Source organism: Oryctolagus cuniculus, chromosome X (genome assembly GCF_964237555.1).
Source record: "Oryctolagus cuniculus chromosome X, mOryCun1.1, whole genome shotgun sequence".
Taxonomy (NCBI): Eukaryota; Metazoa; Chordata; class Mammalia; order Lagomorpha; family Leporidae; genus Oryctolagus; species Oryctolagus cuniculus.
The window spans coordinates 48,125,334-48,149,249 of record NC_091453.1 but is presented as its reverse complement, the minus strand read 5'-3'; the positions used below and the strand labels follow the sequence as shown (position 1 = coordinate 48,149,249).

The 23,916-nt window shown below is 41.6% G+C and overlaps 1 protein-coding gene across 1 annotated transcript in view; it reads left to right on the top strand.

Annotated features, from left to right (window-relative positions):
• The window catches only part of OPHN1 (oligophrenin 1), a 363,857-nt gene that overhangs the window by 290,728 nt on the left and 49,213 nt on the right, over window positions 1–23,916 (top strand). Inside the window, exons 17-19 of the mRNA XM_051827157.2 lie at window positions 2,393–2,451; window positions 3,711–3,816; window positions 19,772–19,931. Coding sequence (XP_051683117.2) covers window positions 2,393–2,451; window positions 3,711–3,816; window positions 19,772–19,931 — 325 coding nt within the window. The remainder of the gene's footprint in view (window positions 1–2,392; window positions 2,452–3,710; window positions 3,817–19,771; window positions 19,932–23,916) is intronic.

Genomic DNA, 23,916 nt, shown 5'->3' with positions numbered 1-23,916 from the left:
CACTTGTTTTGGTTTTTCTCTTACCTCTTTAGCCACTTTCTGCAGTGCCCTTTATGGGCTGTCTGCTTGGCATTTGCTAGAGCATCATTCTCTTGTCACCAAACTACAGGGAAGGAAAACTCATGTATTTACACGGGCCAAGAAATGCAAATAAATGGAGGAGACTATTTTCATATTAAACACATCACATATTGGACCTGTAGTTACACGGCAGACCTTTGTTTATATATAAACAGTAGAATTCGTTATTTCCACGGATAACCACGTTGGACCAGTGGAGCTAGATCTACCCATTTCTCAGCAGAGGTGAGACCTATCCATTTTTGTAGGGAATATCTGATTTTTCATATCTTGGTCACTGGTTCAATTCCATTTCATTTTTAAATGCTGTGCTGGACAAACAAGAAATGCCATAAGGTCTCATGAAGCCATTTGCCTGCCAGTTTGGCCCATTTCTGCCAAAGCAGTGTCACCTCTTCTCATGGTTTTTACCACCCTTCTAATTTCATAATTCACATATCTGATTTTCAGAACTAGAAGGGCCCTGCACCTACTTTTGTTTCCCTTGTAGATTTATTTATTTACTTGAAAGGCAGATTTACAGAAACCAATACAGAAAGAAAGAGGTCATCCATCTGTTGGTGCACTCCCCAGGTAGCTGTAATGGCTGGGGCTAGACCAGGCCAACGCCTGGAGCCTTCATCTCCATACAGTTCTGCCACATGAGTGCAGAGGCTCCAGTACTCAGGCCATCTTCCACTGCTTTCCCAGGCACATTAGCAGAGAGCTAGTTTGGAAGTGGAACAGCCAGGACTTGAATTGGTACTCGTATGGGATGCCAGCATTGCAGGCTACAGCTTAATCCACTGCACCACGGTGCCGGCCCCATCCATTTCTTCATAGTCGTCTCTCCTTCTGAACCCTGAGACCCTCTGATTGAGCATCTCTACTTCCCTCCTAGTCATTTCACCTAAGCCAGTTCACTTTGTCCCTTCCTGTCATACCCATTCAGTGAGGCAATTCTCTTTAGCATCTTTTTTTTTTAATTTTTTAATTTTTTTATTTTTTGACAGGCGGAGTGGACAGTGAGAGAGGCAGAGAGAAAGGTCTTCCTTTGCCGTTGGTTCACCCTCCAATGGCCGCCGTGGCCAGCGCACTGCGGCCAGCGCACCGTGCTGATCCGATGGCAGGAGCCAGGTACTTATCCCTGGTCTCCCATGGGGTGCAGGGCCCAAGCACTTGGGCCATCCTCCACTGCACTCCCTGGCCACAGCAGAGAGCTGGCCTGGAAGAGGGGCAACCGGGACAGAATCCGGCGCCCTGACCGGGACTAGAACCCGGTGTGCTGGTACCGCAAGGCGGAGGATTAGCCTAGTGAGCTGCGGCGCCGGCCCTTTAGCATCTTTAAAAGCATTCTATTCACCTTTTCTTTCTATCTCTGTGTCCGCTATCTGTTTAGGTCTTTATTTCATCTCTTGTCTGGATTACAACAGCAGTAACCGAGGCAGACAGTATAGCATAGTGACCATATAGCGTGGACTCTGGATATAGACTACCTGACCCTGCCACTTATTAGCTGTTTAATCTTGGATGAGTTTTTAGATTCTACTGTGCCTCAGTTTCCTCATCTTTAAAGTAGAGATAACAATTTCCATGAAGTTTATATGAGGTTATGCATGTGAATCACTTAGAACAATACAGTGTGCTATGATTATCATTAGTAGTAGTACTAGTAGTAGTAGTAGTAGTAGTAGTAGTAGTAGATTACTTCCATCCTCTGAGCCACCTGCCATATACTTTTATGTTATTATCACACTTGTCCCACTGCATTGTAGGTTTTATATATGGGATCTGCTTTGACTAGACTTAATAATGGAAGTGTGGGCTATGTCATACTCATCTGTGGATTCTCAATACCTGACAATGTCGGGCACAAGTAGGTGTCCAGTCAATGTTTCTTGACTAAATGTATTTGATCCTCATTTTTCTCTTCCGTTAAATGGGAATTTGAATAATGGCTCTACCTCACCAAATACGAGGACAGAAGCAAAAGCACTTTGGAAATTCTAAGAACTATCAAATTGTAAGGGATCCATGGTAGTGTTCAGAGCGGAATCAATTTAGAATTTTGCAGAACTGGTTTGTGCCTCCTTTCACTTCTGGAAGCTAATTGGAGACCTTGCTAGAAGCGTCAGCCCATACCTTCGCAGATGTTATGTTGAATTACTAGCAACTTGGATTCTCCTGACAAAACATCAAGTGATGAGAAAAATGTATGTAGTCACAGTAAGCTGTGGGGCTCAGAAGCTTCAGCCTCACTGCCCACAGATCTGAGGATCCAAGGCCTGGCTACTCCTTCCCAAAAGGAACTTACAGTCTTCATTAATTTCAGGAATCTTTCTGAACCTGTCATGACCTATAGGCTTCACAAAGAGCTGGTCTCTGCTGCCAGTAAGTATCGATGTTACTAGTTAATTGTGTTGTTCTGGTTTCTTAGTAAGGTTTATAGCAATAAGCCTAGCATGCTGCCGGAGGGAAAGTGATTGAGGGCAAAAACCCCAAAACGCATACACAGATTTTGCCCACTTCCAAAGGAGCATATGCTTGCTTTCTGTCTTAACTCAAGAGTTGTATGATTTTTTGCAAGTCATGTTAGTTGAGTGGGTTGGAGCAAATTGGCCAAGTTGAGAGATGTGACAGGTATAAAGACTGTATTACCTCTCCCATCAGAACAAGAGCAATGGCTCCTATTACCCCAGGGACAGAGCAAAATGATCACATTATAGTCACTATTTCAGCTTCCTTCAGTGCTTTGCCTTTTCAATTGCATTTCCATTGTGTTGTAAATCAATGCTCCTAATCCATTAGTTTGCACTAACAGTTGAAAAATCACATTTTCCACCTGAGAAAACTGAGGGTGAGGATGGAAGGCTACATGGAAAATAGGGTGTATTGAATCACCCCAAAAGCTGGCAACTGAGGAAGCATTAGAAGTTTTGACTGAGGCCACTGTCTGAGTGTCCGTCCCTACCCCTACATGACCCACATCCTGCCTTATGCCCCTGTGGTGTGCAGGAAAATATTCGGGGGACTTGACCTCATCCTGGGTCTTTACTTCTGGGCTCTCTCAATGGTTTTTCACAGGAAACCGGAAGTAGGAGTGTATACTGCTCTGTGCGAGGAAGGTGGGTGGGAAAAAGTTTCCAGCTGGAAGTTTACATGTGGGACTTTAGGACAAAACTGTCCCTGGAATTTTTACTTCCTTGGAGATAGCTTGTTGTCATTTTTTTCTCATCTTTTTCTTGCCATCTCTTGCCTTTCATCCTGTTATGCCTATTCATGGTACTTCATCAAGGTCATGGGAAAATGGAGTTAAATATAAGCTTATTTTGGCACAAAAAATTTGAAATCCATGAATAGTATTTTTATAATACACATTTTACATTAGCTTTTTGAGGACCCCTTGCATTTCTTTGTTCTGTTTTTCCTCTTTGCCTTTTGTTCAATCTTTGTTTCTTGTTCTCTCTGACATTGTGTTTCTGCCTATTTATCTCCCTATCTCTTTCCATTTTTTTGACACTCTCTGTGTCGATTTTTATTTCATCTCAATGTGTGTGTGTGTGTGTGTGTGTGTGTGCATATCCATATGAGAGTTTGTTCAATCCAGTTGCCCAGAGAACCAAACCATCCTTCTTGCTGTTCTCTCTCAGAGTCTGATAACCTGGACTACCGGCTGGGAGCCATCCATTCCCTGGTATATAAGCTACCAGAAAAGAACCGAGAGATGCTAGAACTTCTGATAAGACACTTGGTCAAGTAAGTAACTGATGGGTGTTCAGAAAGAGTTCCTAATGGAGGACTGGCCTGCTAGTAGTACTGTGGAGAGAGTATCTCCCAGCTTCTTAAGTTCCAGCCCCCACCTGCATCCATAATATGCTGCATACGGTGTGAGGAGGATGAATGTGCTTTGATTCCTGTGTATCAAAGAGTCATACGTTAGATTGTCTTGGTTGAAACGTTTACCCTTCATGGCTAGAGTGGGCTGAAAGCAGCCTTTGCTGTCAGATAAACCTGGTTTTAAATCCTAGCTCCACAACTTACCTAACTGTATAATCTGAGGCAAACCTCTTTGAGTCTCTGTTTGGTCATCTGTACAACACAAATCCTTGTATTAATGAAGAACTGTCATGTGGCTTGGAATTAATGCAGGTAAAATGCATTGCACATAGGTGGCCCTCAAGAAATGGGAGTTGGTAAGATTCTGATCAACTTGCTGCCCTGGTGTGGCAGACAGAAACAGCAGTATTCCAAAGAGCAGGAAGCAAACGCTATCTCCAGCAGTAGGCAAACCTGTTTTCTAGTTCCAGTTCTGCTACTGGCACACTTGGTGATTATGGGTAGATTGCTTTCCAGGCCTCTCGTGATAGATTAAATGGAAAGGAAATGTGAAAGTAAGTTGAGAAAAATTGTAATGCATTTTAAGTATATCTATTTATATGTAAAATATATATAATATATGTACATTCCTCACAAATAAATGTGTCAGCACTCAAAAAGTATAGTTAAGATCCATTTTAACCCCATTTGGAGAGGATCTTAAATGCTTAACATTAATGCCGTTAGAGAAGGTAAGGCTCCAGGCTAATGGTCCTCTTGGCCTCCCTCTGTGACAAATCCAGAGACTCTTGCCTTTGTGAAGCTCGGGTTTTTCTGTGATCTGAGGTATCCCAAGATCTGATACACCTCTGACTTTAACACTTCCATAGCAAGTCAGCATTATAGATACAGATATGTTAGTGATCCAAATTCACAACAAAAGGGACTTTTATATTTATTGCTACTGTTTGCAATTTGGGCTAATAGAGAACATTACAAGGCATTTTCTCTCAAGAAAGTACTTTGTGATGATCTCAGTGAAAGTACAAAATTCATCAAAGCAGCCGTTTATATGTTGATTTGAAGTTACCCTAGGAGAAAGAGACTTTGGGGTCAAGTTCCAGGTCTGAAACAAATTTTCTGTGTGACCTGAAGAAAGCCCCTCTCTTGCTCTGGGCCTCAGTTTGTCATTTGTAACGTGAGGGGAGTGGACCTAGTGTTCAAAGGGCTGTTTCAGCTCTGACTTTCTAGGAGTCTCAATAGACCATAGGAGCCAAAGATTTAATTGAGTTTGTGCCTATAAGCAGAGAATGACAGTGTTCCTGTCTTCATCTAATCAGGGTGCCTGCCTCATCTAATCATTAAGCACTTGGCTTACTTCAAGAATCTTGGTCTTCAAAATGCTTAAAACAAAAGGAGATACAAACAGATGGATCACAGAAATAGAAAGGCAAATACACTTAAACATATGACAGAATGCTCAAGCACACTCAGCATAAGAAAACTGTAAAACCTACACTGAGTTACCATTTATTTATTTATTTTTAAAAATTATTTATTTGAAAGAGTTACAGAGAGAGAGAGAGAGACAAACAGACAGACACAGAGAGAGAGAGAATCTACTGGTTCACTCCCCAGATAGCTACACAGTAAGGGCTGGACCAGGCTGAAGGCTGCAGCCAGAAGCTTCTTCCAGGTCTCCCACATGAGTGGTAAGGACCTAAGCACTTGGTTCATCTTCTGCTGCTTTTTATAGGCCCTCAGCAGGGAGCTGGATCAGAAGTGGAGCAGCCAGGACACACACCAGTGCCCACATGGGATGCGGGCGTCATTGGCAGTGGCTTTACCCACTATGCCGCAATGCTGGCCCCAAGAACTACCACTTATTAACAGATCCTAATGCTTGGCCACATTCTCCACTGAGAGGATCTGGAGAAGTAGGCTCTCTAATATATTGCTGGTGTGCAGGCAGTGTAGCCCCAGAGGTGAGAAACCTAGAATATCTAACAAACCTGCATATTCAGTTACTCTTTGACTCAGTAAACCCACCTTTTAGGTCTCTACTCTAAACATGCCTCCAAAAATACAAAACAACATACTCTTATGTATAAGGTTTGCCATTGCAGTATGATTTTTAATAATAAAACATTGGAAGCAACACAGATATTCAATAATAGGGAACTAGTTGAGTAAATAAGAGCGTATTCAATAGTGTGGCATTACAAAAAAAAAAAAAGAATGAAGGCAATCACTGTTAACATTGTAGTGATTTACAGGGTGCCTGTAAAATAAACAAGCAACAACAAAAATTCAAGATGTAAAATAGAGGGTACAGTAAGGCTGTTCTTTTTAAGAAAAAAGAGAAACGCGAATATGTAAGAATATATACATGTATTTTCTTATTTTGTCAAATATGGAGCATAATAAGATAATTAAAAAAAAAACTAATGATTCCAAAAGTTAAATGTAGAGTTATCACATGACCTAGCAGTTTCACTGGTAGGTATACAGGTACACCTAAGATAAATGAAAATATGTCCACAAAAATACTTGTAAACAAATGTTCATAGCAACTTTATTCATAGTTATCTAAAAAATGAAATAACTCAAATGTCTATCAACTAATGAATGGCTAAACAAAATGTGGTATATTCATAAAATTGAATATTATTTAGCCATAAACAAAGTACTAATACATGCTACAACATGGATGGACTTTGAAAACATTATACTATGTGAAATAATCCATTTATTAAAAATACCACAAATTATATGATTCCACATGTATGACATGCCCAGAATAGGTAATTTATTGAAGCAGAAAGTAGATTAGTGACTGCTGAATGCTGGAAAGTGGGGGTGTGAGAAAGACTAGGGAGTGACTGATAATGAGATTTCTTTATGGAGTGATGAAAATTTTTGAAATTAGATAGTGGTGACAGTTACATAACTCTGTTAATATACTAAAAACCACTGAATTGTACCCTATAAAGGGGAGAATTTTATGTTATATGAAATATATCTCAAATAGTTGTAAAAGTAACCTAATGAAAATGGTTATGAATGAGATAAAGATAAGAGCCGGGTTCCTCTGAGTCTGTCTCCTTATACGGTTTTGGCTTTCAAGCAATTTTAATTTTTTTACATACCCAAAAATAAAATTAAACCCAAAGGAAAATATTATAAACACTAAAATTGAACCTTTAAAGCAAGTAAATCTAATATCTATCAATTTTATAACACAGTCACATGGAGAATGCAGTTATTTCAACTAACTTGTCAACACAGCCTCCGACTCATCATTAATGGATTATACTCCAAAAACAAGAAGGGCTGCAAAAAGTTTTCAGCATCAGGCAGTAGGTCTATTATTAGTGACAATATAATTATAATTCAGAACACACACACATTTCACAAGAAAGCAAAAATGTAAATATATTAATGATATCAAGAATCAAGATTTATGGTATAAAACAAACAGATACAGATACAAGATTGAAGATGTAAGAGGTGGGCCTTTGGTGCAGTAGTTAAATCGCCAGTTGGGGTACCCACATCCCATATCAGGGTAACTAGTTTGAGTCCCAGCTGCTCCTCTTTTGACCCAGCTTCTTGTTAATGTGCACCAGGGGAAGCAGCAGGCGATGCCTCAAGTCCTTGGGTCTCAGCCACCCATACAGGAGACCTGGGAGTTCTGGGCTACTGGTTTTGGCTTGGCTTAACCCTGGATGTTGAAGTCATTTGGGGAGTGAACCTTCAGTTAGAAGACCTCTGTCCATCTCTCTCTCTCTCTCTCTCTGTCCCTCTCTGTCTCTCTCTCTCTCTCTCTCTCTCTCTCTCTGTGTGTGTGTGTGTGTCAAATAAAATGGAAACAAAAAATAAGAGCTAAATATAGAAAAAATATGATGTTAGATTGAGAATGTCAATATGAACTTATGATTTAAAAACAATAACAGAAACAACAAAAAACTGTTTACTAAACCAGTCTTGAAGTTATTCCACCCAAAAAGGAATGAGAACACCTAGTGTTCAGTTCTTTGTTACAAATTACATTACCTTTTCAGCAGCACCAGGGATGCTTAGAGAAATGAATAATTCCAGATGTGGGGCAAGGAAAGTATCAAGGATAAACTGTACCATGTAGAGGAGGGAGAAATCTCTTTTACCCACTGCTTAGCTCTTATGTGGGCTTCTTGGTTGGATCTAGGAGCTCAATAAATATGAGCGGAAAAAGCATAAAAGTTTCATTGAATTTACACATACATGGGGATCTTTTTACAAGAGAGAGAAGTCTGAAGACATGACTGAAGCACGGTGCTTTTCGTACTTTTCAGATAAAGGATGATAAATTTGTGAAGGAAGAGGACAAAGGAACATCTGGACTAGGGTAATATATCTTAGGGATGTTATGAAGAGATATATGGAAGAGGATGTAGAAGCTACTGGAAGATAAGGGCTACTTCAAAGTTTGTTTATTCAGGTTCATTGCAGCCTCAATTACCAGTCTGTGTTGATCAAGGCTATTTTCCAGCCTTGGTATGTGAAGGACGTCCCTCCCCAAAGACTCTTTATGGCTTGCTGCATGTAGAAGAAGATAGGCCAAATGGCTCTTTCTGAAGTTACAGTTCCTCAAGTGATTTCAGCTTGAAATAATCAATTTACCCATTCAGCACATTTTTCAATGACATGTCCTTAACTCCTTCAACCACATGGCAAGGAAAAACTGAAACAGTAACAGGGTCAGGTTGAAAGGACGCAGAAGCCTGTTTGAAAGGGCTTGATACTGATGACATTTAGGGCAACCACGACATCAAACACGATATATAATGTACATCAAACACGATATATAATGTGTTTGTAACACACTGAATAAACAGAAAGTCATGGGAGTAGGTGGAGCAAAGAAATCTCTTTATTGCAGAAGAATGCCAGGTAATAAATGCAGGAGGAGTGATAGAATAAAAAAAAAATCACTGGTTTGTAAACTCAGTATCATTTTAGGCAGGGATAAAAACATTGGATAAAAGAGTGTCAAGGAACAGAATACTCACAATTTTATAATTGCTGTGTATTCCTTGCAGTTTGCTTATTAATTCTAAGTAGAAGAAAAGTATATCTTTACAATGAAGATATCTGGTATATGCCATTTTAAGGAATCCATAGCATTGCTAATAATGTTACAAACTAACCTTAAGAACCTCATAATTTGGTACATTAAGAAGTACAAATATAGACTATGAAATATTTTCCCCAAAAATGTTCATCTTCAATCAAATTATCCATCTTAAGCTTAATGGTATGGAAAATATAGACTATTTGATAGCCTGTAAGATAAGTGGCTTGGGCTTCTCAAGAAAGCCAATGTCCTGGGGAAATAGCTAGGGACACTGTTCTTCATTGAGAGACTAAAGAAGTATAAACAAATATAGCTCAGGAACTTTGATTGGATCTAGATTTGGAATTTTTCTGTGGGCTTCTTAGAAAATTTAAATATGGACTAGATATTTGATGGTGTGGAATTATAAATTTTCTTAGGCATGAAAATATGTTTGTTTTTTGGAGATGAACCCTAAATCCTTTAGGATTGAAACAACTTAGTCTCAAATAATTCAGAAAAATATATACACAGAGAAAGGAGGCAAATGTGGCAAACTATTAACTCTTGAATTTCGGTATAGACAGTATAAGTGTTCATAGTACTACTGTTTCCAATTTTTCCAGTTTAATGATGGCCACAACTTATAGGGAAGTACAAGTAAAAAATAAGCTTACTTCTAATCGGGAAATTTATACAGGAGAAGAAGAAAATTCATGTGGTTTAAAAATGCACATAATTACCCTGCCTGCCAACTGCTGCTTTCATAATCTATAAGATGATTGTATCTATGCTTTGTAATGTGTTCCCACTGCCAGTCTGTTTTGTAGGCTAATAGTGGCAGAAACACATTGACCTCAGCCAATTTGAGGTATGTAATTATCCTGTTATTTTTGGTTGGTGCCTCTGCTTAGTCAGAAGTGTGAAAATGCAAGGTCTACTTCCCTGATAATTGTGTTACTAGTGGAATATCGTAATAGAAGCAAGTCTTAAGACAAATTCTGCCATTAATACAGGTATTTATCAGCAAGCAGACACAAAAAGAGTCATACAATATGTTCTATAAACTCAATGAAGTCCTATCTCTCTCTCCTTTCACATGTTCTATCTTTCATGAAAAGTTCTTTTAAGGCAAATGATATCACACTCGTGACAAAATTGGAGTCAGGCAATAAAATCCTATGATCTAGTGTACAGTTGCATTTGCTTTGCAGTCTCAGACCTGGGCTATAATCACACAATTAATATAATGCATATTCTTGTTTCTCCGATTTTTCCCATGTATGTGTGTATATATGTGTATATATTTTTTTCATTTTTTTTTTACCAAAATGAGTTCTTCAATCTACTTTTTTCAGTTGAATGATATCTACCTTTCTAGACTACATTAACATTCCCAGTTAACCCCCAATGTGACCTTCAAACTAGTATCCAATATAGGAAAACACATTATATTTAATTCTTATGTCCTTTTTTTGTCTCTTTAAATTAAGATAGTCACTTTTTTATGGTACTGGCTTATTGGTGAAACACAACTAGTTCTCTTACAGAATGTTACTTACTGCTTTTGTCTGCTTTCTTCATTGTATTTTTCAGCATGTTGCTCTATTTCCTGAACTTCTTGTAATGTAGAAGCTATATCCAAAGGCTAGATGGATTCAAATGAATTAATTTTCACCTAGAATAACTCATAGGTGATATTGTCTACCTTATGTTGTTTCACACCTGAAGCATAATATTCATTGATTCACCGTATTCATTGATCCACCATACTGATGTTAAAATTGACCTTTGCTATGTTCTTCTACCCTGTTCATACAAGGTTGAGGGAATCTATACAATACTTAAAGTCAATCCATGTATCTTGAACATATCTAGGCTAAGTGATATCTATCATCTGTTATGCTAATTAACAAAGCCTTTGATGTTGACTAGATATGAAGATGGTAGGAGCTTCTAGTAGCCCCCTCTGAATTCTAATTAGTCTTTTAAAAATACTAGTTAGCCACCCCTTCAGAATGTAAGCATGTGGTCATGATAAGAATACTACAATCAAAGCTGTCATGTCCTAGAGTACACATGACAACATATATCTTCTTGTGTATGTATGTGTATGTTTATGCATAAATATACATTTTCATTTTTTACCAAAAAGAGATTATGGTGTTCTGGTGAATGTCATCATTTATAAGGGGCACTTTTCTTTTTCAAATTGTAATCTGGATTCTGGATAAATCTTAGAATCAATGGTTTCTCAAAAATCACTGTTCTCATGTAATTATCACATCCTCTGCATGCATGAACTTGATAATAGCTGCTCATATGGTGGTTATTCCAGTTAAGTTATGTTCAATGTGTTTATTTTCTATTCCAAATATCTTCTAAAACATTGCATTATGATTTGACAATGAAATTATTTTTCTTTCTTAGTGGTACCTAAAATAATACAGTCATTGCAGTTGATGGCGTTGATGAAATTCAGAACATTGCATGGAGTGTGTTAAAGTATTTAAAGTAAATTACAGAAAACACTGGTGGCAGAAGCCAAAGCTGTCTGCCCTTTCAAAGGGACACTGTGCTCAGGAAGAGGCTCTTCACTAGTGACACTGACTCTCTCTTCCTTTCATTGTCTTTTCCTTTTTAAAAAGATTTACTTTTTATTTATTCATTTGAAATGCGGAGTAAGAGAGATTGGGAGAGAGAGAGAGATTGGGGGAGAGAGAGAAAGAGAGGGGCAGAGAGAATGAGAGAATGAGAACCTTCCATTTCGATTCAGTCCTGAGATAGCTGCTATGACTGGGGCTGGGCCAGACCAAAGCCAGGAGCCAGGAACTCCATCTGGGTCTCCCACATGGGTAGCAGGAGCCCGAGGACTTGTGCCATCTTCCTTTACCTTTCCAAGGTCATTATCAGGGATTAGAAGCAGAGCAGCCAGAACTCAAACTGGTACTTCAATATGGGATGCCAATATTGTGAGCAATAGCTTCGAACCTGTTGCACCAAAATGCCAATATATTTATTGTCTTCCTTTTGATGAACTTTTTATTATGTAAGATTTCAAGTGCATATCTTCAAAAATACAGGAAACAGTATAAGGAACTTTTGTGTGCCCATCATCCAACTTCAACAAGTAAGAGCATGTGACTAATCTTGTTTCATCTATATTCCCATTAATTTCTCCAAGACTTATTATTTTACCCACAAATATTTCAATATATATATTGAAAAGATGAGAATTCTTTGTAAACATAAATAAAATAAAATCACATCTAAAAGGAAATTATAATTATTTATTATGTAATACTCTGTTCAAATTTCTAGTGATCTAAATATATTACAATTTTCCTCTGAATTTGGGTCCAGAATTCATCTACTCATAGAAATCTATTGTAATTTTTTAAAAAAGATTTATTTATTTGAAAGTCAGAGTTACAAAGAGAGAGGGAGAGACAAAGAGAGTAAGGTCTTCCATTCACTGGTTTATTCCCAAGATAGTCTCAATGGCCAGGACTGGGCCAGGCTGAAACCAGGAAACAGGAGCTTTATTCAGGTCTCCCACATAGGTGGCAGAGACCCAAACACTTTGACTGTTTTGTGCTGCTTTCCCTGGCCATTATTAGGGAGCTGGATCAGAAGTAGAGCAGCCAGGACACAAACTGGCATCCATATGGGATACTGGTGTCATAGGGGTAGCTTAACTCCTTGTGCCAAAACACCAGCCTTTGAATATTTTTTAAGCCTCTTTTAATCTCTAGCAGAGGTCAGCAAATATTTCCATAAAGTATCAATATTATATATTTTATGCTTTGTGGACTCCATGGCCTCTATCACATCTACTCAATCTTATGCTAGCACAAAAGCGACCATAAAATGTGTAAATGAATGACAAATGTGTGTCTCAGTAAAGATTTATTTACAAAAAAACACAGCTCTTTGGCTGTATTTGGTCCAAGTGCCATAGTTTGGTGACTGCTGATGCTTAGCAATGCTTCTTAAACTTTGGCATATGTCAGAATCACATGCAGATCCAATACACCTGAGAGACCTAGGCTTGGAAAAGTATAGTATATGGCCTCTGTATTTCTACTGTGTTCCCAATATATGTATTTCCCCTTCACCTATTTCTTTTTTTCTTAGAGTTTTTCATGAAAGAAAACAAGTCATCTGTCATTTCAAGTTTACCACAGACGGCTCTCTCTAGTGGTTTGCTCTGGTTCCAGTTCTTTTGAGGGTTTGTGTGTGTGCATGTGTATGTATGTATAGAGTGGGGAGGGCATGCATCATCACTTACTGATGATTTTGCATTCTTTTGATGAAAGACAAGTAATGGATCATTGTCTTTCTTTTCCTGTTATTTGTAAGAGCAGAACTTCAATTCATTAAATTACCTAATAACCTTCACATTTTACAGATGAGGGAACAGATACCTAGGGATGGAGAAGGGTAGGCCCAAAATCTACACTGGAAATTAATAATGGAACCAGGAATATCATTGGAGGTGGTTTCCTTATTCAGTATTCAGAGTGCATAGAATTCTTAGGATCACTGGACCCTAAAGCTGTGAGGAGATCTTACAGTTCATTTAAAACAGCAGGCCATCATTCTACTAGGTGTCCTTCTCAACCAGAGGTCTCAGAGTGCCACCCTGTGGATCAGACCCAGACCACAATTATGTTTTACATGTTCTGCACTATTTAGCCAAAAAAAAAAAAAAAAATGATTTGGCTCCAGATTTTTAAAACTCCAAATGGTTCACTTCCAAGGCTAGGTTTCAGGAAATGAGATGATCTGGCTCTGCTAGACCTGCCTGCCCATGCAACAGTAATCAGCTGGAGTTGAGTAGTGGTTGCTCCTTCAGAGCAGATATAATGGAAGGTTTAGATCAGAGATGATCTAGGAGTTCCCCTTTCTTGAGAAACTAGAACTCTCGTGATGGATTTCCAAGGGTTTGGGAAAATCGTAATCTGGAAAATGTCTTCTTTTCTAAATAGGGTGAACACTTCTAACTAGGTCCATTTCCCTCATCTGTTTTACCTGCCTTGCCCTTCTTAGCGTTTTAATTTATGACCTGTAGTCTAATTATGTTCTCCTGCACTGGAGAACCTCCCTGATATACCTACTCCTTTGTTTTAAATTTTGATGTTGAAGAAGTAAGTAGCCATTTCCTCTAGTACTGTGTGATTCACTGTTCATCATACCCTTGTTTTTGGTTTTATCCATCTTGTTAACCCACAGTTTGGGGTGTGATTTAATCTTATTGGCTTTTAAAAAGTGTAATTGAATTGCCAGATACAGAGAAATATAACCCAAAGGAGAGAGGTCACCTTCTAAGTCTCCTTAGAAGGCCAAGAAGGTAGAGTATCCTAAATGGAACACCAGGAAACTTCTTGAGAGAACTAGAAAGGTGGCTTTAGCTTGAAAGGGCACCTGTAGGGACCAGCATTGTGGCTTAGCTGGTGAAACTGCCGCCTGCAGTGCCGGCATCCAATACCCATTCCTGTCCCCCACTGCTCCACTTCTGATTAGCTCTCTGCTATGGCCTGGGAAAGCAGGGGAAGATGGCCCAAGGCCATGGACCCCTGCACCCACGTGGGAGACCTGGATGAAGCTCCTGGCTCCTGACTTCAGCCTGGGTCAGCCCTGGCCATTGCAGCCATCTGAGGGGGTGAACTAGCAAGCGGACAATCTCTCGGTCTCTCCTTTTTCTCTCTCTGTCACTCTGACTTTCAAATAGATAATTTTTTTAAGAAAATGGCACCTATAGGAGTTTTGAACTAGATAAGCTGGCAGTAAGGTAAAATGAGACGACTTAAGACTTGGAGATCAGCAAATTCATGTTTGAATCCCTGCCTTGCCATGTGTTCACAAATTCTGTGACCTTGCTAAGTGCTTTACCCTTGGTGAACCTAGGCTTCAAAGCTAAAATACTCTGCCTTTTGGAGTTGAGATGGTTCAGTGAGCTTCTGGAACACAGAGCAAACATCAGCTCCCTTCGAAGTTCACAAAAGGAGATAAGCGAGTGTCCCAGCTTTGACGTTAGTGGTTTAGCCTTCCTGGATCACTTGGTGGCAGCATGGAGATACTTTTCTATTTTAATATCCAGAAAAAAAAAGTCTCACTAAAGAATAAAGGTTAATTGCAGAGGTATTTAAATTGTTGAAAGGGATTCATCACCAGTCTAGCAATATCAAAGGCCCTGAATGGTTGCTGCTCATTACCATCTGAATGGCACCCAGCCTTTGTCAAGAGCTTAACAGATTTCATTAAGATTTGTCTGAGGATTCTGCCCCCTCAATTACCCACTTAGTGTCAAGAACCTGCCTATTGATGGGTCAGTCTTTTAAAGGCCTTTGCCTGGGCTGGTTTGGAAAATTAGTGTTTTGGGTTGGCAGCTGGGCTGCCCTATCTTCTCGTCTCCCTACCCCCACAGCCAAAATGACTACAGCGCTGCATGCCTTTCACTTGGCTGCCTCCAGTACTATTTAAAAGAGCACTGGGAGAGCTCAGTTCCTTTAAAAATACTTAGTTAGTACCTGCTGTGTGCTGGGAACACACTTGGAAGTCCTTTGCTGCCCTATAGGAGAGGCACGTAAATAAACAGAAAATTGCACCATCCTTTGCTTGCCAATGATGTCAGTCAGTAAAGGAGATGGCACCTAATGTGAATCTTAAAAGATAGATAGGTATTCTTTAGATGTAGGGGAAATAGTACTTCTACATAGAGGGATTCACTTGAGCAAAGACATGGATGGAAGTATGAAACCTCATGGCATAGCCAGAAAACTCTAAGTATTTTATTATTACAAAAGTGTTGAAGGCTGGCAGTGATATCAGAACTTTGCCCCTTAAAATATGTATCCCCAAAAGTCCCATCTGGGGTGCCACATGTTATCAGAATTTGGGGTGCCATACAATATCATCATATCTTATTAATAAGTTCCCAATATTAATAAGCCTGTGTGGGTTCTTGCCTAATATTCAGAGAATTCTGAATACTGGCATAAATGAACGAGGCAGCATGGTACATTTTAAGCTTTTATTCAGTGCGAAAGATGCATAGGAGAGTGAGAGCTTTATCTATAGGAGAGAGGTAGATCTGGGTTTATATACCAGGAACCAGCCACGTGGAAGAGCAGCTAAGCTAGGAAGCATAGGGTGGGTTGGCCCGAGTGTGGAAGATGCATAGAAGAGTGAGGGCTTTATCTATAGGAGAGAGGTAAATCTGGGTTCATACCGAGTACGAGGAACCAGCCGTGTGGAAAAGCATCCAGGCCAGGAGGGGTGGGGGACCCAAGACCACTCGCCCTGAAGGTTCAGGGCTACCAGCCCCATACTGGTAAGAGGCCAGGGAAAGGAAAGAGGGCTGAACACACCCTGTCCCAGGCTTTTAATCCGCTTTCAAAGGGGAGTGGTTAATTAACCTGATTGGCTGCTGGGCACTCAGGTGTGGCCAGGTAGGGGCTTGAGGTCAGAGGCGTGGTGAAGGCGTGGTCTTCCAGCTCACAAACCTAATCAATTTTAACCTGTATGCCTGTCTACTTCAGGAGTGCCTAGAATGGAGACTCCCAGAGAGGTAATAATAGCAGCAGCTACTTTCCAGGGTGCCAGGTACCATGCCAAAGCAGTTTACCTCTATTTATTCAACACATCTCTGAAGTGGGTACCATTTTGGCAAGTAGAATAAGTGAAACCCAGAGAGGACACAATGAACACTCCCTGTTGTACAGTTGGTGTGAGTGGCAGTGCTAGAAATCAAATCCATGTCAGTGTTAGAGCCTAGCTGTGTATAGGGACTAGAAATAGGGTCAAGTGAAGAACAGCTTTAACTGCCACATTAAAAAGAATTGTGCCTGTCTTATCATTCTTAGGAAGCTGCTGCGGGGAATTTCAGCAAGGAGAGTGACTGGGAATCGGGAAATTTGGGATTAGAGGACCTTTGGGGAGCAATCCGGACTGGACTGAGTTACTGGAATTAAGACTTATTCTATGCATCTGCTCTCCCACAATATGGCGCTGGGAGAGAAGTAAACAGCTTCTACCCAGCTGCCTCTCACCAACTTGACAAGCTGCAGGAGCCGCTCCTGATTGGAGGAGAGCGGCGTGCTCGGCGTGTGGGCAGCCGAGTTGGGATTGGCGGAGGAGGACTATAAAGGAAGAGAGAGACGGCATGCACCAGGAACATCTAAGGGGAACATCTAGCTGAAGGAACACCCGTGCAGCCCCCCAGAGAGCCGGCCGGCGGTGTGCCGCTCCCCTGCGGAAGTGGGGAATGTGGCCAGGGGGAACTGCCCTTCCACGGAGGTGGAAGGGATAGTAGCCAACCCGGGAAGAACCAGCAGCAAACCCGGGGAGGGCCGAGCAGACGAAAGAACAGCGCAGGGTCCTGTGTTGCTCCTCCACGAAGACGGGGAGCGACATAATGGGGCCGTGACTCGGATTAGGAAACCTAGGACGGATAGGAAACTTAGGAGGGAAGAAACGGGAAGAAGCAGGAAAATACCGGAGAGAGAGACTAGCGAAGAGCCTAGGGGAAAGCCAGACGAGAAAGGTGCCGGAAGAAGCTATTGAAAGCCTAGGCATAGACTTGGATACGGACTGTGGGAAAGAAGTTAGAATTGAAAGCGAAAGTGAAAGCTTTCATAGACTCGGATGCGGACTATGGCGGGGAAGCTAGGAGATTGAAAGCGAAAGTGAAACCTGGAGGAGGCTTGGACTCAGATACGGACTGTGGGGAGTAGCCAGGAGAAATGAGAGGAATATTGTTGGAAGAAAACTTAAGGAAACATACCGGGTAGAGAAAAATGTTAGGGAGGATGAAGCCGCGAGTGCAGGCCGAGGCGGAAACGGAAGCCACTTTGGGGTTCTCAAGTTAGCCCGGGAATAGGGGGCAAAAAGTTGAAACCAGAAGCTGAAACGTAAGCCAGATTGGGATCCATCTGATTAGCCCGGGGAGCAAAGGACGGGAAGCCAAACCGTGGGGCGGAGACGTAAGCTGGGTTGAATTCGCCAGGCTAGCCCGGGGAACTTAGATTGAATGCTAGTGGCGGACACGTAAGCTACGCTGTGTGACTCGCGGAAGCCGCCGCGTGCAGAGAGAGCACGGGGCGTGAATAGATAGGGAATGGGGCTGGCGCGAGGCCGTGGTTCAGACGCGAAAGGGTTAAGTGCGAGACTGCGGAGTGTGCACGCAAAGCGGGCTGAAGCGGCTCAGCCGGAAAGCCGCCGAGAAATAGCCTCGGGGCGGAGCCTGCCGGCAGGGCGAGGCGCCGGGAAGCTGCGGGGATAAGAGAAACAGAAGTTTTAGAAGTAAAGTGAGAGAAATAGGAATGCTGGAAGATAGAAGTGGAATGGGAGAAATAGGAATGCCCGGAGATAGAGAAATAGAGAAATAGAAAGGCCTCCCCTCAACATGACAATAAGAAAGCTTGGATTCGGTCTGCCTGATTAAGTGAGGCGATGAGCACCTGCGGCGGCTAGCAGCTTATGCGCCGCAGGTCACCGAAGATAGGCACGAATTAACATCAGTAAGGCTTCCCCACAATACGGCAATGAGAAGGCTTGGATTCGGTTTGCCTGATTGTTAGGGCTTGTAAGCCCCTGCAGGCTCGACCAGAGCATGCGCTGCAGGGCACCGAACACAGGCACGCATCAGCGCCTAAAAACCTCCTCACAACATGGCGAAGAGAGGACCCGGATTCGGTTTGCCTGATTGATAGGACTTGTAAGAGCCTGTGGCAACTCTAGCAAGCAGAGCAGAGTGTGTGCCGCGGGACACCGAAGACAGGCGCGTATCAACGCCAAAAAATAAAAAGAAAGGGGGATCTGTGGGGAGCAATCCAGACTGGACTGAGTTACTGGAATTAAGACTTATTCTATGCATCTGCTCTCCCACAATATGGCGCTGGGAGAGAAGTAAACAGCTTCTACCCAGCTGCCTCTCACCAACTTGACAAGCTGCAGGAGCCGCTCCTGATTGGAGGAGAGCGGCGTGCTCGGCGTGTGGGCAGCCGAGTTGGGATTGGCGGAGGAGGACTCTAAAGGAAGAGAGAGACGGCATGCACCAGGAACATCTAAGGGGAACATCTAGCTGAAGGAACACCCGTGCAGCCCCCCAGAGAGCCGGCCGGCGGTGTGCCGCTCCCCTGCGGAAGTGGGGAATGTGGCCAGGGGGAACTGCCCTTCCACGGAGGTGGAAGGGATAGTAGCCAACCCGGGAAGAACCAGCAGCAAACCCGGGGAGGGCCGAGCAGACGAAAGAACAGCGCAGGGTCCTGTGTCGTTCCTCCACGAAGAGGGGGAGCGACAGGACCAGTTGTATAGTTAGTGGCTGGTGACTCCAGGCAAATCCCAGTCCTACTTTGGGACTTTTTTTTCCATCTCTAAAGTGAATAAAATGATAAGAATCCCTTTCAGCTCTTGAAGTTTTCACTTCTGTTAACTAGGGGTGGTGGAAGGAATTAGATTCCTGACTAAAGATGGGTAGACACTCTTTATGTGCTTTGCTGTTCTTTGTACATGCTCCTGTGTTCCTCTTGCCTTGAATACCCTCTGGCTTCCTTCCTGCCTCTCCAAATGCTTTGGCTGTAGTCTCTCATGTCTCTCATGTCCCACCTCCTTCAGTGCTGCTGGTTAAGTTAGCTGTATCTCACTTTGGCTCCTAATTATATACCATGGTGTTCATTGTGAGTTGTTTCCTTTTTAGTCCTTTTCTTATACATACTTCGGGCCTCTCCTTTGGTCCAAGGGGGTACATCTTATTTGGAGTACATCTTAATAACCATTTTCTTTCTCTTCTGGCAGTGTGTGTGAGCACAGCAAAGAGAATCTTATGACCCCCTCCAACATGGGAGTGATCTTTGGGCCCACCCTGATGAGAGCTCAGGAGGACACTGTGGCTGCCATGATGAACATCAAGTTCCAGAATATTGTTGTAGAAATTCTAATCGAGCACTTTGGAAAGGTATGTGTTTCCTATCCTCACTACCACCCCAGCAAACATGTTACCGAACCCTAGCCACTTTTACGTTTGTGTTTTCCCTTTGTCTCAACCTGACAATGAAAGGAAATCCTGTTCTGACAGAATGACATTTAATGGTAATTCTGGTCCTGGGAAGCTTACTCATTCAGAAAATATTGCTTGAATATGTTACTGTTTCATTTGTACACACCATGCTTGAGGCTACAGGTATTGAAAAAGTCACTTCTGGGGCCAGCACTGTGGTGTAGCGGGTATGGCCATTGCCTGCGCTGCCTGCATCCCGTATGGGCGCCACATCAGGTCCCAGCTACTGCACTCTGATATGGCCTGGGAAAGCAGTAGAAGATGGCCCAAGTCTTTGGGCCCCTGTATCCATGTGGGAGACCTGGAGGAAGCTCCTGGCTCCTGCCTTTGGATTGCCCTGTCTGTGGCCATTGTGGCCATTTGAAGAATGAATCAGTGGATGGAAAACTTCTTTTTCTATCTTTGCCTCTCCCTCTCTCTGCCTTTCAAATAAATAAATCTTAAAAAAAAGAAATAAAAAGAAAAAAATCACTTCTCTGAGCCTTTAAGGAGTTAGTATTATAGTATGGAGACAAATATATAAACAGAGGAAAATGTTAGGCATAAAAGTAGTATGTGTACAATGTAACTATAAGGAAGAAAAGATGTGTCTTCTCACCTATTGTGGGGGCTCATGGCTCAGACCTCTAAGAGGCAGAGTAACAAGAGCAAAAGAACACAGATTTATTTAATAAGTTTTACATGACACAGGAGCCCTTAGAAATGCGGAACCAGAGAAACAAGTAAGCTTATGTATTTTTAATACCAAGTTTAACGAAAAAGTAGATGATTGTAAAGAAATAAGATTAGAGGACAAAGGGGCATAATCAGGTAGCTGACTGGGGAGAGCTTAGGAAATGCTGTTTGTTCAGATTCTTCTTGATGTTTCTGCATCTTGCACAGTAAGTTTCTTCCTTTCCTCATGGCTATCTTTGGAATGAGGAAATTATAAGAGCAAAATCCCTGAGTGCTTTAGGGTAAAGATGAAGTAGATTCAATGATGTAATGGCGAGGGAAAGCAATGTAGATCTATAGTGGGGCTTTAATGTCCATTGGAAGGATTTTTGGCTTTGCGCTAAGATGGAGGGGTATGATATGATTTTTTTTTTGACAGGATTATTCTGGCTTCTGTGTGAAGAATAACTGTAGAGGGGAAAGGTTGAAGCAAGGTGACCAGGCAGCTATCTTAACATAATCAAGACATGGGCTTACATTGGCTGTAGGCAGTAACAGTAGAGATGGTCAGTAGTGGGTACATTTAGAATGTTTTGAAGGTAGATTCCCTATGCTTTGCTGGCAAATCTTATGTGGGAGGAGAAGGGAAATCATGGATAACTCTAAAGTTTTTTTCTTTTATCAGAGCAATTAGAAGGATAAAGTAGTCCTTTATTGAGATGGATAAGGCTGGGGGAGGAACAGTTTGAAAGACAGTATCAGGGTTCAGTTTGGGACATGTTAAGTTAGATGAGCCTATGGAACATGTGAGGTCAGAGAAGAGAACAGGACTAGAGAAATAGAGTTGGCCTTCAATAGCATAGATGTGGTGGTTAAATCTATGTGACTGAATATTTTTGCTTAGGGAATACTTGTAGCAAAAGAGTAAATGTTACAACAAGCATTGAATTCTCAGTGCTGTCAGTGTGAGAAGGACCAATAGAAGAAATAAACAGATTGAGAAAGAATGATCAGTGACAGGCAGCTAGATAGGGAAGTCATAGATTCTTGGGAAAGACACAGTTTTAGAAAGGAAGGAGTAGACAGTAGTTTTGATGTTCCAAAATACCTCATATAGGGAAATATGGAAAATATATAGTGTTTTAAATGTATTTAATTTTTAAAATTAAAAGCAGTACATGCACATGGTAGAAGTTTCAAAAGTTTAGAATAAAGTATAGTCTTCCATTTAACTGTGCCCAACCCTTAGTTCTAATCTTCACTTCAATAGCTTTTTGTTTATCATATCAGAGGAGAAAGCAGTCATATATCCATATAGTTATTGTTACATTTACTAGATTTTATTAATACATACTTTTATTAAATTTTATATGTAAAGAAGAGAAGTGGAAACTTGATATTTAATAAAAGCAACATCTCAGATAATTGGGGAACAAAAACAGACTTTTTTTAAAAAAAAAGATTTTATTTATTTATTTAAGAGGCAGAGTTACAGACAGAGAGAAGGAGACAGAGACATCTTCCATCTGCTGGTTCACTCCTCAAATGGCTACAAAGGCCAGAGCTGGGCTGATCCAAAGCCAGGAGTCAGGAGCATCTTCCAGATCTCCCACGTGAGTGCAGGGGCCCAAGCACTTGGACCATCCTTTGCTGCTTGCCCAGGCCATTAGCAAGGAGCTGGATTGGAAGTAGAGCAGCTGGGACATGAACTGGAGCCCACATGGGATGCTGGTGCTACAGGCAGAGGCTTAACCTACTACACCACAGCGCTAGCTCCAAAAGTAGAGTTTTATAGGATTCTGGGACAATTGATTAGCTATTTGGACAAAGATAAAATTAAGTCACTACTTAATGGATATGGAGTTTCCTTTTTCAGTGATAAAAAAGTTCTAGAATGAGATGGTATTGATGGTTAAACAAAACTGTGAATATGCTAAATGCATCTAAATTTTACACTTTAAAATGGATAACATGGTAAATTTTATGTCTATTTTACATTACAAAGTGCATTTTGATATTGTTTACAATTGCAAAATACTTGAAGCAACCTAAATGCCCATGCATAGGAGAATGGTTTAACCAATCATGATACATTCACACAATGGTATATGATGCTGCTTTTAAAAAAATGAGGAAAACATACTTGCTTCCAGAAAGCTAGAATAGAGATACTTTTCCTTATTATTCCATAGAAGGCAGCTGAAAACCCTTGACAGTATATATAAAAGAAATACACAAGGCTCTGAAATATAGAAACAAGGCAGCGGATTAACTAGGGATCTTGGGACCTGAGGAACCACGGCTGTGAGTCATCTGAGTTTCATTTTCGGTTTTGTAGACATCAACATATATCAGACTGGGTTTTTTTTTTTTTTTTTTTTTTTTTTTTTGACAGGCAGAGTGGACAGTGAGAGAGAGAGACAGAGAGAAAGGTCTTCCTTTGCCGTTGGTTCACCCTCCAATGGCCGCAGCCAGCGCACTGCGCTGATCCAATGGCAGGAGCCAGGTGCTTCTCCTGGTCTCCCATGGGGTGCAGGGCCCAAGCACTTGGGCCATCCTCCACTGCACTCCCTGGCCACAGCAGAGAGCTGGCCTGGAAGAGGGGCAACCGGGACAGAATCCGGCGCCCCGACCGGGAGTAGAACCCGGTGTGCCGGTGCCGCAAGGCGGAGGATTAGCCTAGTGAGCCACGGCACCAGCCCTCAGACTGGTTTTGTAGACATCAACACCACAGTGATTGCAGATAAAACAATATATGTCCCTATAAGTGGCTGCTCTTTATACAGAACCTGGAAAGGGAAAATGGAACACAGAAAACTTAGATAGCCTTTCTATTCCAGCCAGACTCCACCGGAAAATAGTGTGGCCCACCCCATGCCTGTGTTAGCCAAAGCCAAGGAAAGAGCCCAGACTTTTACCTTTAATAGTGTATATTGAGGTGCCAGAACCTTCTGCTGAGGTGTTTTAAGAGAAGGCAAAGTGGGAAGCTGAACTTTTGTCCCAACCTGGCCATAGTGACACACTATTTCCTAATCCCCGTAGTATCTGTGAAGATCAAATGCGGTGCCTGGGCTCAGATGCCCATTTAGCACTGGAGCAGTGCCAGACCAGGCCTGAACTTCCACCACCACTACAGTGTCAAGTGAAGGCCATGTGGGGAACAGTTCTGAGATACTTTTCCCCCTCCAGACAGAGTGGTGCCAGCAGGGACCTATCAGTGAACCTGAAC